General features: G+C 42.6%; 1 protein-coding gene across 1 annotated transcript; it reads right to left on the bottom strand.

Annotated features, from left to right (window-relative positions):
* Window positions 1–186: 186 nt before the first annotated feature.
* mmaa (metabolism of cobalamin associated A) lies at window positions 187–15,706 on the bottom strand. Its single transcript, XM_080759159.1, has 7 exons — window positions 15,560–15,706; window positions 14,636–15,035; window positions 14,117–14,239; window positions 9,595–9,765; window positions 8,828–8,913; window positions 5,546–5,695; window positions 187–2,158 (listed from the first exon to the last, which is right to left on the bottom strand). Exons 2-7 carry the CDS (start codon window positions 15,015–15,017, stop codon window positions 1,859–1,861), a joined length of 1,212 nt encoding a protein of 403 aa, XP_080615285.1. The 5' UTR covers window positions 15,018–15,035; window positions 15,560–15,706; the 3' UTR covers window positions 187–1,858.
* Window positions 15,707–17,693: the final 1,987 nt, after the last annotated feature.

Here is a 17,693-nt window from a genome sequence, read left to right as displayed (position 1 = left end):
GTCGAGGTACACATGAGTCGACTGACTGTACCATCCCTATCCCTATTCACAACAATTCACAACAGCGATAATCATAAAGAAACTAGACAATAATTGCCAAAGGGTCCAAAAGACACATACTCTCAACAAACACATATCTGGTCACTATTTTAAAAAGATTTAATGAAGTAAAATAAATCAGGGTATGCTGACTGAAGGCAATCATGACAAGCAGCAAGGAAATCTCCCCATGGGCTCCTTGGGTTGCTCAACCCATCTCCACTGTCCACAAACAAGTTGCATCTCAGACACAAACTGACTTATGGGCAGCAATAATCATATCAATGATATGTACACAAAAATAATAATTTAAAAACATACTCTCTCACCATGACTTCGGCCTGGTGGAGACAATAATGTATTCCATTCCAACAACAAGCAAACACAAGTCTGTTCAGTTAATTAAAAGCATACGTAAAAGCTTGTGCCAGCCATTAAATCAGGAGACATTAAAAACCCTAGAATTCAACCATTTGTATATGTTGACTTTATTTCTTTGCTTGCAACCCTGCCAGAACATATCATGACCCATATTTTGGATATCAACCGACTGGTTAAGCAACACAGTCAAAATTGTTGTGTACAGTTATGACTGTACAGTATGTGTTGCTCAAACAGAGGACAGAGATCCATCAAATCTGTCACGCATGTTCACATTTTGTCAGGAAACGAAATTGCCATCTTCACAAGTGTTAGGCTACAGCTGACCAGCAAACGCTAAACCCATATCTTTTGTAGGGTTTAAACGGCAGCTGACAAAACAGCACAGCTAAAGTGCAACTGCAATCTGCACTGGCACCGCAAAGGCCCAGGGCTACTATTAAAGGCCCAGGGCTACTATTAAAGGAATTTGCCAAGTACAAAACTTGGCTGCCAAACACGGTTGTTGGGGAAGGTTTGGTTTAATTCATGGCTGAGGAGACACTGGAGTTTACCTGCTCACGTGAAGCATGGCAGCAATACACCTTCAGTGTTCCAGCCAGCTCTGTCTCTCCCCACACTGTCTGGGAATACCAGTGGGACCATTTTCTGCATTGCCAGTAAATGTTAATCTATTCATTTAAAGTGTTGATCAAATTATATTTTATTTCTAGTTGTCTTTGTGAATTAAGGCTATGGGTATGTAATAGTATGGGCATGTTTGTCGTTGCCCTCATATTGTCCATCCTCGGGCAGGCAGCATCGGTCCAGGGGACAAACTGATTACCAGATGGCCTCTCTATCCACTAAGATACTGTATGGCCATGCCACAATTGGATTGTGGGGTTGCAGATACTTCTTGGGTAATGACAAATACCTGGCTGATCCCTGGTCTATATAAAATATTCTATAAATATGAAATGCTTAATATTTAACATTTGTGTTGTCAATTGATTGTCTAATATTGAATGTTCCCCTGCAGTATGTGAGAACTGAATACTGGCCAATGATGTGTCCTTTCCTTATATTTAGAGTAAACGAGTTTGATTCAGTCTTTGTGCTAACTGGATTCTTTGAATCTATCATATCTCAAGTTTGGATTTAAAATAAAAGGATGAAGCCTTGTACGGCTTCAAACAAGCAACAGTACTGGTTTCCGGTCCGTTCATATCCACTGTGTCCGACTAAGGCTTGTACAGTATTTTAATTTCATTAACACACTAATGAGGGCCAAAAACATTTTGAATTCGCCCTTCGGAGAACTTGGCAGTACAGCAAGGGGCACCGATCCAACGCCAGGCACCAGTAGGTCCCTCACTCTGAGGAAGTGCAGTGGTCCCTGTGCCAACGACGAGGATGCCGACAGCCCTCGGGAGGGGGCTCCCTTGGGTGTGACAAACTATGATGATGACGATGAAGAAGATGAGAAGGCTTTGAGCAGCAGGTCAGCGGCCAGTCCAGGGGAGATGGCTCCCCTGGTGACCCTGTCCTCCAGGTGGGGCAGCTCTCCTCTGACAGCCGGGTGGTTCTGGAAGTGCTGCAGGACGCTCTCCTGGATCAGACTCCACATCCAGACTTTGTGCTGGGCCCTGCGGCGACGCTGCAGGTCCCCAACGTCCAGCATTTTGTCCCGATACGACGCCATCTTCGCCCAGAGCTCGGGGATGCCCTCCCCGGTCTGAGAGGACACTCGCACCACCTGGTGGGGGTGGGGTGGTGGGGATATAGCATATAATGCAAATAAATGGGTAATATGGCCATGGATTCTTTTTTTGGGGGTAAATCTCATGCCAAGTTGTTAACATGGGTATTATGGATCACATTTAAGAATGCACCTTAAGTTATAATGCATGGTGACTTGAATTGAGTTAAAGCTTCATGAACAATAGAATGATGGCTGCAAGCAGAGTTGAACTTGGGTAAATGTCTGTTACAGGACACTTAGGTGCTCTTTACACGAGGATCGTGTTCATAAAAAACTGCAAAATAAAGTATCATTTGCTGCTGTCATTTAGACGAGAACCGTGTCCACAGGAGGTGAAAACGCAACGAAGTGAAACCACCTCCCAGAGTGGAAATCTTTTAGAACGCCGTTTCCTATGGTCTCCATATAAACAGGCAAAACGGTGGATACGCAAAAATTGTGACATCATGGCTTACGTCAGCTCTGGTCGGCTCACCCGTGTCCTACGTTTTTACATGGTGTCATAGGCATGCCTCAGTTGCTAGGGGAAACGAACAACAACAACCATGTCGGATAGTCCGGTTTGCTGGGGGTGTGATGAGGACGCGACGTTTGTTTACTTTCTGTGTAGAAGAACGGAAGTAGTTCTACGCATGTGTGACTTATGTCTATGGTTTATATATGCGCTGCGTCACACGGACCCCACAAGGACACGCGCCACCTAGCGACCTGGCATATATATGCATGCACTTTGTAGCGTTTTCATTCAAGTGTGCGTTCTCATGTAAATGGTCCAAAAAAATGAGAACGCAACGGGACTTTGACGTGTTATATGGTTATATGGTCGCCGTCTAAAAGAGGCCTTAGTCTCGTCAACTAGAGGTACTTTGATGATGTCGACACACTACAGCAGTCGGCTGTGCTTTCTGCTACACAGTCCCATATCCCGGAATAAAAGTGAAGAATGCCCTCTTGGGTTTGACTTTGATGGCAACATGAGATAAATTCTAATTTGAGATTTAAAAAAAGGCTGCCCTCAGGACAATTAAATCACACAGTTTAATGCATTACACTGAGACATGGAGCTAGAGGCACAGCTAGATCTCGCAGCACAGTGCTGTCTAAGGCAGCACTGTCTTGAGTAGTGGTATATTGAAATGTAATTATTTTGGCTTGATAGAATTGTAGTTTTTAACAATTTCATTAAACAACAAGGCCACCCTAAAATAATTCTGGTGACATTTATTCTGTTTTAAACAGAAGACAATTATGCTGAAGAAAATGTCACACGTGACGGCCAGTGGGGCTTCTCTTTGACTCTGTAACACGTGACGGCCAGTGGGGCTTCTCTTTGACTCTGTAACACGTGACGGCCAGTGGGGCTTCTCTTTGACTCTGTAACACGTGACGGCCAGTGGGGCTTCTCTTTGACTCTGTAACACGTGACGGCCAGTGGGGCTTCTCTTTGACTCTGTAACACGTGACGGCCAGTGGGGCTTCTCTTTGACTCTGTAACACGTGACGGCCAGTGGGGCTTCTCTTTGACTCTGTAACGTGACGGCCAGTGGGGCTTCTCTTTGACTCTGTAACGTGACGGCCAGTGGGGCTTCTCTTTGACTCTGTAACGTGACGGCCAGTGGGGCTTCTCTTTGACTCTGTAACACGTGACGGCCAGTGGGGCTTCTCTTTGACTCTGTAACACGTGACGGCCAGTGGGGCTTCTCTTTGACTCTGTAACATCTTGATCAAACACTCATTGTTTTGGCATATACAGTACATGACTTGAAATAGACAAGCGACTTGGTTTCATAAAAATATAATTCCAAACAAAATGTACTTTACCTAAGCTTCCAAAAACATTATGATCAAATTAAGGATGGATGAAATCGAAAGAGGAAGGCAGATTAACAAACAACAGTGAAAAGACAGAGAAAGGGAGCTCAGCATTAGACATAATCAATAGGCACGGCAACCAAGTTAAGACCAAGTTAAGTAAGAGAGGAAGACAGAGAAGAGAAGAAAGAGAGATGAGGGCTTATTTAGAAATGGTGTTAGGCCTAATAGAGCGAGGCAGGGCAGTAGGGATGGAGAAAGAAGAGACTAGAAGAAACAGAAACAAGATGGAAACAAGAGTGCAATACAGAGCATGAGAGAGAGAGAGAGAGAGAGAGAGATCAGGCTTTTATTCAGAGTGTGTGGGCTTCTAATCAGGAAAATGCATGACACAGCAGCAGCATTCAGAGCAGTGGTGGTGGTGAGGGCTTGGATGGGTTGGAGCTAGGGGACTGGGGGAGGGGAGGGTGGTCGCTGCTTGGCCGCCTGCCAGGTGGGCAGATGCTGCATTGGACCAGGGAGACAAAGGGACAAGGCCAGCGAGGCGAGTGAGCGGGGGAGGGAGGGAGGCAGGCGCGAGGAGACACTGCAGTACTGATTCTGTGAGGCCATGACATCATCATCCCCCCCGGATCAGCTGACCTCTCCATGGGTCGTCTTGTTGGGGTCAGTTAACAGTGTGTGCGGGTGTGCGCACGCGCATATACAGTATGCTTTTTTCCTTCTTTTAAGGACAGACTCATGTGAGTACAGGCCAGCATGTACAGTACGATGCCAAACTCAGAGTACAGGCCAGCATGTACAGTACAGTACGATGTACAGTACGATGACAAACTCAGTTGAGATGTCAACTGACAACGCTTTCAATCTTCTCAATCAATTTGAATCTTACCATTTTATGGTTTAGTTATAACCTCCAACCCTCCACCTGCGCCTCAAGGTTTCACTCACACACACACACACACTCTCTCTCTCTCTCTCTCGCCCACACATACTGTATAAACATAAAGACTCCCTTTCCCCATCTATTACACATTATCTCGCTCTCTTTCTATCTCTCAGTCTAGCTGCTTTCACACATGTACCGTGACCATGAACTTATCTAGACATTAGATAATAATGCTTTCACACATGTACCGTAACCATGAACTTATCTAGACATTAGCCAGAGGGGCTGTATGTGAAAATGCAAATGTACCAATCAAATAGACCAGACATGCAACAGACTTGACACTGCCAACTCCCGAGTCAAAAATGTGTTGGGCTGAAGATATCACTTATTTTCGCAGCAATTATTGTTCCTACGGATTCCTTTTTCATTTAATCGAATAATCAAGAAGCATTGGGATTTATAATTTGTTTTATTTTCTATATATCAATGAATTGACACGAAACAGATTTTTATAATCGACTAAATCGATTAGTCTGACTACTGGTAAATGGTGCATTTATATAGCGCCTTTATCCAAGGCGCTTTACATAGATTGTGCATTACATTCACCCAATCATACACTGACGGAGACTGGGTTCGAACTGGCAAATGAAAAGATCTCCCCCCCCCCCCCCTACCTTTGGTCTCCAGTTCAAGGATTTTTTCCTGAGCAGTTTGAGAGCGCTGGTGTACTCGGCCTGGATTCGCCGTGCTGGCACCACCAGGTCTCCATCAGACTTGGTCACCACCACCAGGTCGGCCATCTCTATGATGCCCCGCTTGATGCCCTGCGGGACCAGTGGAGGGCTCAGTCAGTTCATGTTACTCTAGTGTTGTACACACATCTCATGTCTAGAGACTCCTAATCTGATTGAGGGCACTGTGATTCTGTGAATGAAGTGAAACAGATTGTGAGTTTATTAGATGGAAGGTAATAGAGAGCTACTGTTTACTATAATATGTCTGCTTACAGAGATGACAAAATGCCTCCTGAGATTGACGTCACTGGTCAGTTTCCCTGCAATCTTTTGATGATTGGGCCGATTGACAGCCAATGACATGCTTCCAAATTAGTTAGCTCAAAACTATTCTTGCATCCAATGCTGCAATTTTCTAACCTTTTCTTGTTTAATAATAGAAAGTTTGTGTATGTTTTTAAGTATACAGAGCAGCTAATCCCCAGCACCATTGGATCAATCATTGTGAAACTTTGCACTCACACACCCAGTAGACCAAAGAACCTCTGTCCAAGATTTTTCACGTCAGCTCATGGTGACGGCGTGGCACTATAAAAGGCTGTTTCATATTTTGACCTATAACTCTTGAAAGTGTTGGACAATAAAAATCTTGGATCATAACGCTACTATGTGCTACATATTCCGGCATTTTTTCAAAACAGTTTTTGCCTTAATGTTTTGTCCAAAACTCTCACAAATCGGTACACATAATCTATGGCGTATTGTGATCAAGGTGTATCAGATTCCATTACAATTGACTATGCCTGCTTTCCAAAGTCTGTGAGCCTTTCTTTTTTGAGTGGTGCAACCACTCCAAGGAACAACAATGTCCCTATGTCCCTATGTCCTAACCTATGTCCCGATGTTTAGAGTACCAATAGGGGGTGCTGTTGCACCACTCGCTTCAGAGTGGTCTGATTTTCATGATGCAGATAAATCAGGAGTTCCCCGATAGTGAGCTTCATCTCTGGATGGTTTTAATATTCTACAGAATGTAGTCGAGTCTCATTCTCTATTAAGACTCGACCTATATCACTCCATATAAGACAACTCGACCCTGCATGGCACATTGATAAAGTCTCTGAGCAACCACCACGGAGGTTGTGGGTTCGAATTCACTGTGGTGCATCCGGCATTGTTGAGCATCTATGTGAACAAAGGTCAGACAGCTCGTAAAAAAAACCAGCTCCTAGTCACGATGCAAAAACCTTTATTATACCAACGTTTCGGCAACAGAATGCCTTCTTCACAGTGACAACACAAATGTGTGTAGGGAGGAATTCATTGGTATAATAACTTCATTGGCCAAGTGCTATCAGACTCTATAATGCAAATGCATAAGAACTGTCTCCCCCAATGCATACGGTCCTATGGTGGTTCTGGTCTTATGTGTTTATGTCCACCTGTGTCTGTTCTGTTGTCCAGCAGTTTTATTTAATCATACTGCTGTGCTGCTGCTGTAACGCCTCATTTTCCCTTTGGGGATAAATTGCGGCCGCAAATCGCAGTTACTATGGAAACGTACAGGAAGCCTGTAACGCTTCTGTCACACGCTCTTCATGTAATGCTTCGTCACGCTCTTCAGGTAATGCTGCACGCACGCACGCACACACACACACACACACACACACACACACACACACACACACACACACACACACACACACACACACACACACACACACACACACACACACACACACACACACACACACACACACACACACACACACACACACACACACACACACACACACACACACACACACACACACACACACACACACACACACACACACACACACACACACACACACACACACACACACACGCGATTCTTTTGTTTCTGTACATTTCGAGAAGTTTATTTGTACGGAGGTACAAAGTGACAGAAGTGCAACTTTTTCATATTGCGTAAAATAAGAACTGTGTTCCAAAAAGAAACAAATGATCGCGGTGGTTTGACTCATATGGATATAAAGAATCAACTGACTGAGAGAAAACGTTGCTGCCGTCAAATTATTAAATATATAAACAGACTGTATCAAATATCTCGCAAAACACTGTACTTACTGATCAGCGACAAACTTTGTATGCACACTGCAAGTAGGCCACAGACATACCACCACTATTTATCTATTTTTCACCTTGTAAACTTTTAGAAAATATTTACATTTATAATTTTATAAAGGAAGTCAATGGGGCTCATATCTGATTTGAGTCCAATTGAGTCCATTGTGAATCATGGATGGCCACATGAAATTTGAGATGCACATGTTCCCCATGTGGATTAACTGTTGCTAAGTATGTTTGATGCTATAAAAATATCTGTAACACAATTACAGACGCCCAATTGAGTATCTTGTATAGAGTAATTAATTCCATTTTGTACGTGTGGAAGCTAAATTATGTGTGCAAAACCACTAGACTGAGTGACCCCCCACTTAACCTGGAAATGTGTTACAGAATAACTCAAGTATAGATGTATATAGTTGCCTAGATACAGGTAGAAGTCACTTGTACGTTAAAGGAATATAAAGATAATATGACAGCTTGAAACCATAACTGAACAAACATTGATTTTACAATAGAAATTGGGGGCCCAGAGATAGAAATGCCATTAGTTTTGCCATTAGATGGGGGTCTGTAGACTAATGCATGTCAAACTGGGGGTCCTTGAAATGTAACGGGTTGAGAATGACTGCTAGTCGTAAAAAATCTGATTAGGGGGTCAGTCACTCTAGACTCCCCAAGGTTTTAATCGTGACGAAGACCCAAAAGAGAAATTAGACGTTTGCCTGGGACCCAAACTGGTGAAAATAGCAGATCTACAAGCTTGGCTATTTTCACTACTTCTTAAACATTTGTTTTCTAATTTAGGGAATTCCTTAAAAAAATGTTATTTCTTCATGAAATTACTGAAAAAAGTAATTAAATTGTTTTTAATGAATGAAAATCTTTGTTTTTTTTGGGAATGTTTTGAAAAAATTATTAAAAACAAAATGTATAAAGTGTCTGGAAAACATTGCCAATGGTTCTCAAAGTGGGACCATCTGGGTTCCTTGAGGGGTTCCAAATGGACTCATATAGTCTGTTGTGGACGGGGTCCTTTAGGTTTGAGAACCACTGCTCTAGAATGAGAGCTAATAGAATCTGGCTGGCATGTCACTGTTTTTCACTGACCTGGAGTTCGTCGCCACCTGCTGGTGGAATAAGGAGAACAAACATGTCCACCATGTCAGCCACTGCAAACTCTGACTGACCCACACCTGGAAAACACAAGCCATGGCTTCAGGTTCACCGGTGCTACTGTGATGTTGGCAGTGTGCTCATTATTCTTCATCACAGCATTTCATCTCGCTGACATTTGTTATATTTGTTGTTCCTAAGTCTCTTGAGACAGACTGTTGACTCCGTCAAAAGCGCTGTTTTTCCATTTATTTGTTAATGATGCGTTCTCAGATTGGTTACTACATGCCCACTGTCTTGATCATTTCACACACTTTATTCTTTAATGGACTACAGCACCCATTTTCAACCTTATCTTACTATAATTGGTCATCACTAATAATGCTCATGCTATTTTTGAAAATTTGATAAAATGTGGTGCAAATCTTATAAGAAAGAATATATATTCTTTCAGAGCAAAAGTTTTTAACTCAAATCTAAGCTTCCTGGAACAACATATTTTCAGATGGGGTTCGGTGGCCAATTACATATATTTTTGGGGGTCCGCATGAAAATGTTTGAGAACGACTGACAGAAACATAGGGTTTTTCAGAAAACGGTCAGGATTTAGAAGACATTGTAGAATCGAGCTCAGGTCTAAATGGGTTAAGCATCCATTTAACGTCTCTTACGTATTCTCTGAATATTTTTGCCTGTTGTGCGAGCACATGCTTTATGCAATCCAAGCAACCGCTGGAGGTACCAGGTAGTCTTACTCTTACCTACAGTCTCTACAAGAACGATGTCATATCCGGCCCCCTCACAGAGGACGATGGCCTCGTTTGTGGTTCTGGTGACGCCGCCTAAAGTTCCAGAGGTCGGGGACGGTCTGATAAAAGCATTCATGTCCCTGGACAGCTCTGTCATACGAGTTTTATCACCCATCAGAGAGCCTGGATAGAGAAGAGTGATTTATACAGCATATCAATCAATAAATCAATCAAAATGGCATTCCATCATTTATTTAGTGTTATTCCATACATTAAGTGCACTGTATCTAGTGAGGGGTGCCATGTCATGCCCCCCATGACATGGAACATAAAAAAGGGAGGCATGCTTAAAACAACGTATGTATCTTGAACGTATGTATGTAAGTTTCGATTGTTGTTTGGAAAATAAAAACAAAGTTTCAAAAAAAAGAAGAAAGAAAGTCCATAGACTTGCTGCCACATGACGTCACAATGGAAATTCAGGCGTTGGGAGGGCCCCTCAAAAAGGAGCAAATTTGGCACAAATTGTGCCCAAAATGCAAAAGAGAGACTGGTACATATGATCTGGAGCTGTCCAGTAATCAGACAAGTGAAGGCAGAGATCTGTAAAATTATGGGTTATCATCATGTGGGAAATATACGAAACAAATACAATGTTAAACTGATTAGAATACTTCTGTATATTGCGAGAAAGAGCATTCTCAAGGTTTGGGTTGCTAGAGATCCACCCTCATTAGCAGACTGGTGTGAAACCGTGGTAAGGATAATACCCTTAGAAAAGCTTACATGTCATAAATTACTATTATCAAGGCTTTGTAAAGGTTTGGCAACCACTCATAAATGTAGTAGACACTTCCAGGACGATTTTTTCTTTCTGTTGTTTTGTTTTGGTATTGTCGTTTGTTATGAGTGATGTTCCGATATAATGTACTGTGATCTGAACCTAATAAATTACATAAATGTATGCTGCTACAGAGGCATCTGCAGAGGATCTACAGCAGGGAAGATAGAGTTAGACACATGTCTCTATCTCTAGACAGGCTCCACTCCTCATCTATATACTGTATGCCTGATAATTGGCCATCGACGCATTTTGCAGTGCAATTTTGTCCACAGGCTGTGCTGGTCTAAGTGCAAACTTGCTTGTATCTACCGTATCATATCGACCTCCACTGTGACAGGCGTCATCAGCTTCATACGGATTGGTCTTGCAGCTCACCATCTTCATATTGGAAATCCACCTTTGATTCGCTCTCCTTCATTCATCACTTCTCATCATCACTTTTCGGCCGCGGTCGAAATCATGGATTTCACAATGACACGCCAGACTTCCTGGTCCTTCTATTGCAGACCTGGGCATTATTCGGCCCGGGGGCCAAATACGGCCCTTTGGCTGACTCTGACTGGCCTGTGAAAGGTCACTTTAAATTAGAAAGCAAATTAGAAAGCAAAACGTACTTTCGGATTTGGACTAAAACCGCATTACTTATATTTTGAAGCCTGTTTATTCATGTACACATCGACAACCTGTTACTGTACCTTCCTTGTCACCCCTCAAAAATGTCTGCTCGTGACAAAAATAGAAAGGTAGATGCCAAATGCAGAGGGTTCAACAAAATTTGGACTACTGAGTATTTTTATTTACTGAAGTCAGAGGTAATAATGACAACATATACTCTTATACCAGCTTGTCAAAACAATGGCATTTTATATAAATAAATGTAATATTATGTTCAGCCTTTTGGCCTGGACCTCCACTATATTTTCTGTTTCTCATTTGGCCCCTTCGGAAAAATAATTGCCCACCCCTATTCTATTGCCATCCCCAGTTAATGCTTACTGATGCATGTGTCCCTAGCGATGACATCAGGGAACGACAGTTTTCTACCTCTGGTCTGCTTTGAGGTAGGATTCCAGAGAAGAAGTTATAGATATAACTTCATGATCAGCTCTGTAGCAGTAGCCGGCAAACTGTGTTCTTATGGATCGGACTAGTGAAGAAGATTGCCGTATATTAGAGAAGTCGATGGGTGGCTCTCGCAAGAGAGATTTTGCACTCTCATTAGAAGGCTCAAGGTTCACGGTTCAAGGGTTCACGGTTCAACTTTATTTTCAGCAATACCTGTTACAGAGTAAAAGGCACGTGAAATTCATTGTGTGTTAAAAAAAAACCATACAACAGCTACAGTCTAGTGTCAAATAATCTATGTAAAAAAATAGGTGCAAGTTAAAACTATCATCTCTAAACTAAAACTACTGAAAAGTTGCAAGATCTTAGACATATGACCAAATAGCCCAGGCCTTGTAGTGTTCAGTGTCTATTCATAAGTCTGATGGCGGAAAGGAAGAATGTGTTCCATAGTCTCTGTGTGCGGCTGGCGAGGCTGAGGAACCGGTTGCCTGGCCGCGGCCACTTAGATGGTTCAAACAGGCTGTGGCCTGGATGATACACATCTTTAACAATCCGTTTCGCCGTGGCCACGCATCAGCTTTCGTATAATCACTGGAGGGAGGGAAGCTCACCTCCAATTACACGCTGGGCTGCTTTCACTACCCTCTATAGTGCCTTCTGCTGGCGGACAGTGCAGCTCCCGTACCACATGATGGTTCCACCCGTTAGGATGCTCTCGGTGGTGCAGTTATAGAACGACCTCAGGATACGGGGGCTGACTTTGAACTTTTTCAAGCACCGTAAGCAGTACAGGTGTTGTAGCCTGGCTAATAAGCCAGACCGAATCAGCCGTTGGCGGATTACGTCAAATATCACACGACAGTGTGATTTGAGTCTGGCTTATTAGCCAGGCTAGCGTTGTTGTGCCTTTTTCACCAAATGAGTGGTGTGAGTAGCCCACTTAAGGTCCTCATCAATGTGTGTGCCAAGGAACTTGAACTCACTGACGCGCTCCACTGCAACTCCATTGATGTAAATTGGTGTGTGTTCGCTCCTCTTGTCTCCTGAAATCCACAATTAGCTCCTTGGTCTTTCCAGCGTTGAGAGCTTGGTTGTTCTCCCGACACCATAGCGCCAGTTTATTGACCTCGTCTCTGTAGGCCGTCTCGCTGGCATCACCATGAGTGTGGTGTCATCGGCATACTTAATGATGATATTGCAGCCGTGTGTGGTGACACAGTCATGTGTGTACAAGGAGTACAAGAGGGGGCAGAGCCCAGAGCACACAGCCTTGGGGTGCACCAGTGTTGAGGGTCATTGGGTCGGATGTTACAGTATGTTCCCCATCCGCACCACCTGAGCACGGTTTGACAAGAAGTCCAGTATCCACCTGCACATGATTGGGTGCAGGCAGGCCTAGGTCTCTGAGCTTCATGTCCAGTATTGCAGGGACAATTGTGTTGAAGGCGGAGCTTAAGTCCACAAACAGCATCCGCACATATCTGTTGTTGCTCCCTCTCTTGTCCAAGTGAGTGAGGGCGGTGTGGAGAGCCATGGCCACTGCATCATCGGTAGATCTGTTTTTCCGGTATGCAAACTGGCATGGATCCAGTGTAGCGGTCAGGACCGAGCAGATGTAATCAGTCTCTCAAAACACTGGCTGACAATTGGTGTTAAGGCAACAGGTCTCCAGTCATTGTAGCATGATGTATTCGTACGCTTGGGTACCGATACAATGGTGGACCTTTTGAAGCCAGCAGGAACTTCAGCTTGGGAGAGGGAGAGATTGAAGATGTCTGTGAACACACCAGCCAGCTGATGTGCACAGACTTTAAGGACACAACCTGGAATGCCATCAGGGCCTGCCGCTTTGCGGGTGTTCACTCGCATGAAGGCCATACGCACATCAGCCTCTGAAATGGATAATGGGCTGGCCTCCTGAGGTATCACAGGCTCTGGTGGACTGGTGTTGGTGCCCTCTGTCTCAAATCAGGCAAAGAAGATATTCAGCTCATTGGGGAGGGGGCTCATCACTTCTTGGGGGCTCTTGGGGGCTCATCACTTCTAGTGAGCGTCACTATCAACTGCTTTGGTCTATAAGGTTTCAGCCTGGAAACCAGACAAAGCTGACAGTACAAAGTAAACAGGCTATGCAGTGATATTAGTCTGGCCAGGCCAGGTGCTGCACATATCCCATTAAATATCTTATATATTTATGTCTGATGTGCATTTACATTTTTTTTCCTCTGTTCCTTGCTAAATGATCTGTCCTTCATTCCTTGTTTGTCTTAATGGTCAATATGCCATTATATATATTGTGTATTTGTCCCTGATGTGCATTTCCCATTTCCTTTCTTCATAGTTTTTTGTTCCTTGCTACATCTGTCCTTCATTTCCGCTTTGTCTTAATTGTCCAATAAATGCATTAAAAACTGCTCGTACACAGATATTGTGGAAAAAGAAATGTGCATTACTGTAAGAGTGCTACTCTGTATACCTGGAAAGCATTATAAGGAATTGCTTTAACACATATAGGTTCTGAACAAGAAAAATACTAAGACATAAGAAAAAATCCAATGAACATACAGTTGCCAATGACAACATTAACATCATGTTGATGACGATGTGGGAACTGGGAAGTACCTCCTGTGGTGCAGGAGGAGGGGTCGACAGCCAGCACTGACACTTTGTGTCCTTGTCCCGTCAACATCTTCCCCAGCACCTCGATGAAAGAAGACTTCCCTGCTCCCGGTGGGCCGGACAGACCTGGAACAAACAGTCAGCACAGCACACAGCTCAAACTAAATGCACAGCCGAGTGAGCCATGTATAAAAATACATGTTAGGACAAGTAGTTCCCACAAAAAAGGACTTATTTTATATCAATTACACACCGCATGAAGCCTTGGAGTCCTTTTTTTGTTTTTGTCCAATTCCTATGCGAATTATTTGATGACCAGCAGAGCCTCCGGTAGGAGACTACCAAGTCTCCTATTGACCATTGACCCAGTCGTCAAATTATTGGCTCAGGAGTCAGGAATACGACAAAAACTAAACAATCTCCATGAATTTGAGGCTTCGTGGGGTGTGGAATTGATAGAAAAGTCATGTTTTGTGTCTCTTTAACAAGAGACAAACAAAACCACAGCAAAGACCTACAGACCTACTCTGAAGGCCAGCGGCTTCCCTTGGTTCCTCTGTTCCTGTTCCTCCCGGTAGGAGACCACTCTCTGCAGCAGCACCTGGGACAGCTCCTTCTTCCTGGGGTGCTGGGTCTCCACCAGGGTGATGGACTCGGCCAGGGAAGCCCGCTGACCGCTTATCAGTCCTTCATAAAGTTTATTCAACAACCTCTTTTCAGGCGCGTTCAGGTCTTGTATGTGTTGGCTAAGAGCCGCCTCCACCACTCCACCAGCAGACCTCCTGTGCTGCCAGCTGTGCCCGCTGGCGAGGAGGAGGCATCGGGTCTTGTTAGTCGATGGTGATGACAGGTGCTTATATTGATAAGACACGTGGCGGAGGAGAGCAAATCCACTTAGCCCCATTTATAACACACAGGGCGCCTATAGGAGGAGAATTGTGGCGTGAAACCCCAGTGTGGTTCAGGAAGGCAGTGAATTACAACATGGATGTATAGTGCAATAATAATAATAATAATTAATTATTATTATAATTATTATAATGATAATACAATTATTCTAACTTTCTAAGTAACTAATGTTGATACGTTTCATCTGGAGACTCGTGCTGACAGTATTATTAGAAAATGTTGGTAAAGTGCTAAATGCATAGGCTACCAGTGATGTTGTTACACAAGTGCAAGTTACAGACTGCTGTGAATCACACACACACACACACACACACACACACACACACACACACACACACACACACACACACACACACACACTCACATACACACAGTCACACACACGCGCACACAGTCACATACACACAGTCACTCACACACACACACACACACACACACATGCACACACACACACACACACACACACACACACACACACACACACACTCACATTCACTGGCTAAAGAGGAGCACACAGCACAGTCACTGACACTTTACCTAACTGCGTCAAATCCACTTCTAGCGTTGTCTATCTTCGGATATCGTGTGAATCTAAACTACATATTAATTCAAATGTTTTAATAAGCACATCTATCTGCTCTGATTGGATTCACGTTGACCTCCCACCATCGAATTGTTGTTGTCTCCCACTTTTTGCTCCTTTCACTTCCTACTTCCTGTGACGTAGGGTTTCGCCCCTTGCCGTCATGATGCCAGCGTGACGGTGATACATGTATCCTCGAAATCTGACAAAATATTGTGTTTATTTCATAGGATTTTTTATTTTTTATATAAATAAATTACATGAATAGTCAATCACTATCACGCTTGGGGGGACTTTATTTTTCCATTGGGAAAAACACCAGGACACTAGTCGTGTTGCCTCCTCTTCCCAGTAGGTGGCAGCACATATCTTTTCTTTTCTTTTCCTTCCCAAGTACAACAAGGATGTTTGGAGTTACAAACTATTACAAATCAGTGCTGATTTCTACAATATTTGTATAATATACAGATCTTTACAATCTATGATACAGTCAGTACTCACTTTATGGGTCAAATCTGAATATGGTGGCATTTTTAGGAATATTAATGTGTTTATTGGTTTCATGATTATATTATGGCTTTTACTTTAATAATACTAATAGTAATATTAATAGATAATAGATGCCATTATTTTAAGGTCCGTATTCGTCTTGTCATTGTGGAAGCTGCATTGCTGCCGTTCTCTTTTCAATAACTACACAGCCTGGAAGCTTGGCTTTTCATGTTGACCTGACGACCCAAGTGAAGACTAACCTAATCATTGCAGTTGAAAATGATGATAAATAGGAGCTTATAGCTAGCTATATGCACACACACACACACACACACACACACACACACACTATACGCGCGCGCACACACACACACACACACACACACACACCAGTTTATTGTATTTTTGTTTGTTTGCTTTTAAGACAAAGAAAGGCTGTGTAATGAAACGATTTTATTGAATCTTCCAGTAGAGACTTGATATTCATGGAATAAATCTGCTTTTCTGGGAGTGCTACAGAGATAGAGAAAAAATAAAAGAACAAAGGAAAATAAAACAAAGAGACAATCTGTGAAAGTGCAGACAAATGAAACAACAAAAAACTTTCAAAAATACAAAAAGAATATAAAGAATATAACATATTCTTAATAGCAAATGGGATTGCTCAAAGCATAAAAGAATTCAAAGGCAAAAATCTGCATTTAATAAAAAACAAACAAAAAACAATTCTCATTACCATCAGTAACTGATAGCTACCTTTTTTCATTCAACAATTTAATAATTTTGTATGTTCAGGCAAAACACATCCCCCCCCCCCAACAGTCTTTTTGCTGAGTCAACGTAACAAGAGAAAAAAGCAGAGCCGATGAAATATCTATCCTCAATGTGACTCTGTAGTTGATGTGTTTAGTTGCACTGTAAAGCCTGAGTTATACTTAGTTGTGTGCATGTTATGCACCGAAAATAGCTGATCTACAAGCTCACAATGCGTCCCAAATAACGCAACTAAGAATACATCAGTAACGCAACTAAGAATACATCAGGTTCAACTTACTGTTTACTACAGCAAAAGAGACAGACTGAACTGCACTTGTATTTTGTCTGTTGTTCAGTGTCACATTAAGCTACCTACCAGCCTTCAATGTGTAACACTACCCTAACCAAACTATGCTTTGCAAAATCAGACTGCACAGCACCTACTCTAATGGTGAATATATCTAAACACTAGGCATATTTTTATTCTCTTAAAAGTCAGTTGAACACAAGTGTAACACAAGATGAGCAACATTTTTTAACATTACATGTATTATTCTCGTATGCCCTCACATTGCCATGCCACTGCACCAAACCCCATTTACCACCTACAAACTCTCCCCAAATGAAGCCATCATATTAGCTTTTTAATATTTTTGATGTCATTTTGCATTCACATTTAAATGCAAAAGTTACATTTTACACACATTTTTCCAAATCTATAAAGAAAAAGAAAAAATAATTCTAGGAGATATTTCAGCATACTGCTGGCATTACTGTCTTAATTGAATGTAAATATTTCTCAGACTTAATATTTCAACATTTATTTCATTTTGTTCAACC

This window comes from Protomyctophum bolini, assembly GCF_963924005.1.
Source record: "Protomyctophum bolini genome assembly, chromosome: 3".
Taxonomy (NCBI): domain Eukaryota; kingdom Metazoa; phylum Chordata; class Actinopteri; order Myctophiformes; family Myctophidae; genus Protomyctophum; species Protomyctophum bolini.
This window is presented reverse-complemented; position numbering and strand designations above follow the sequence as displayed.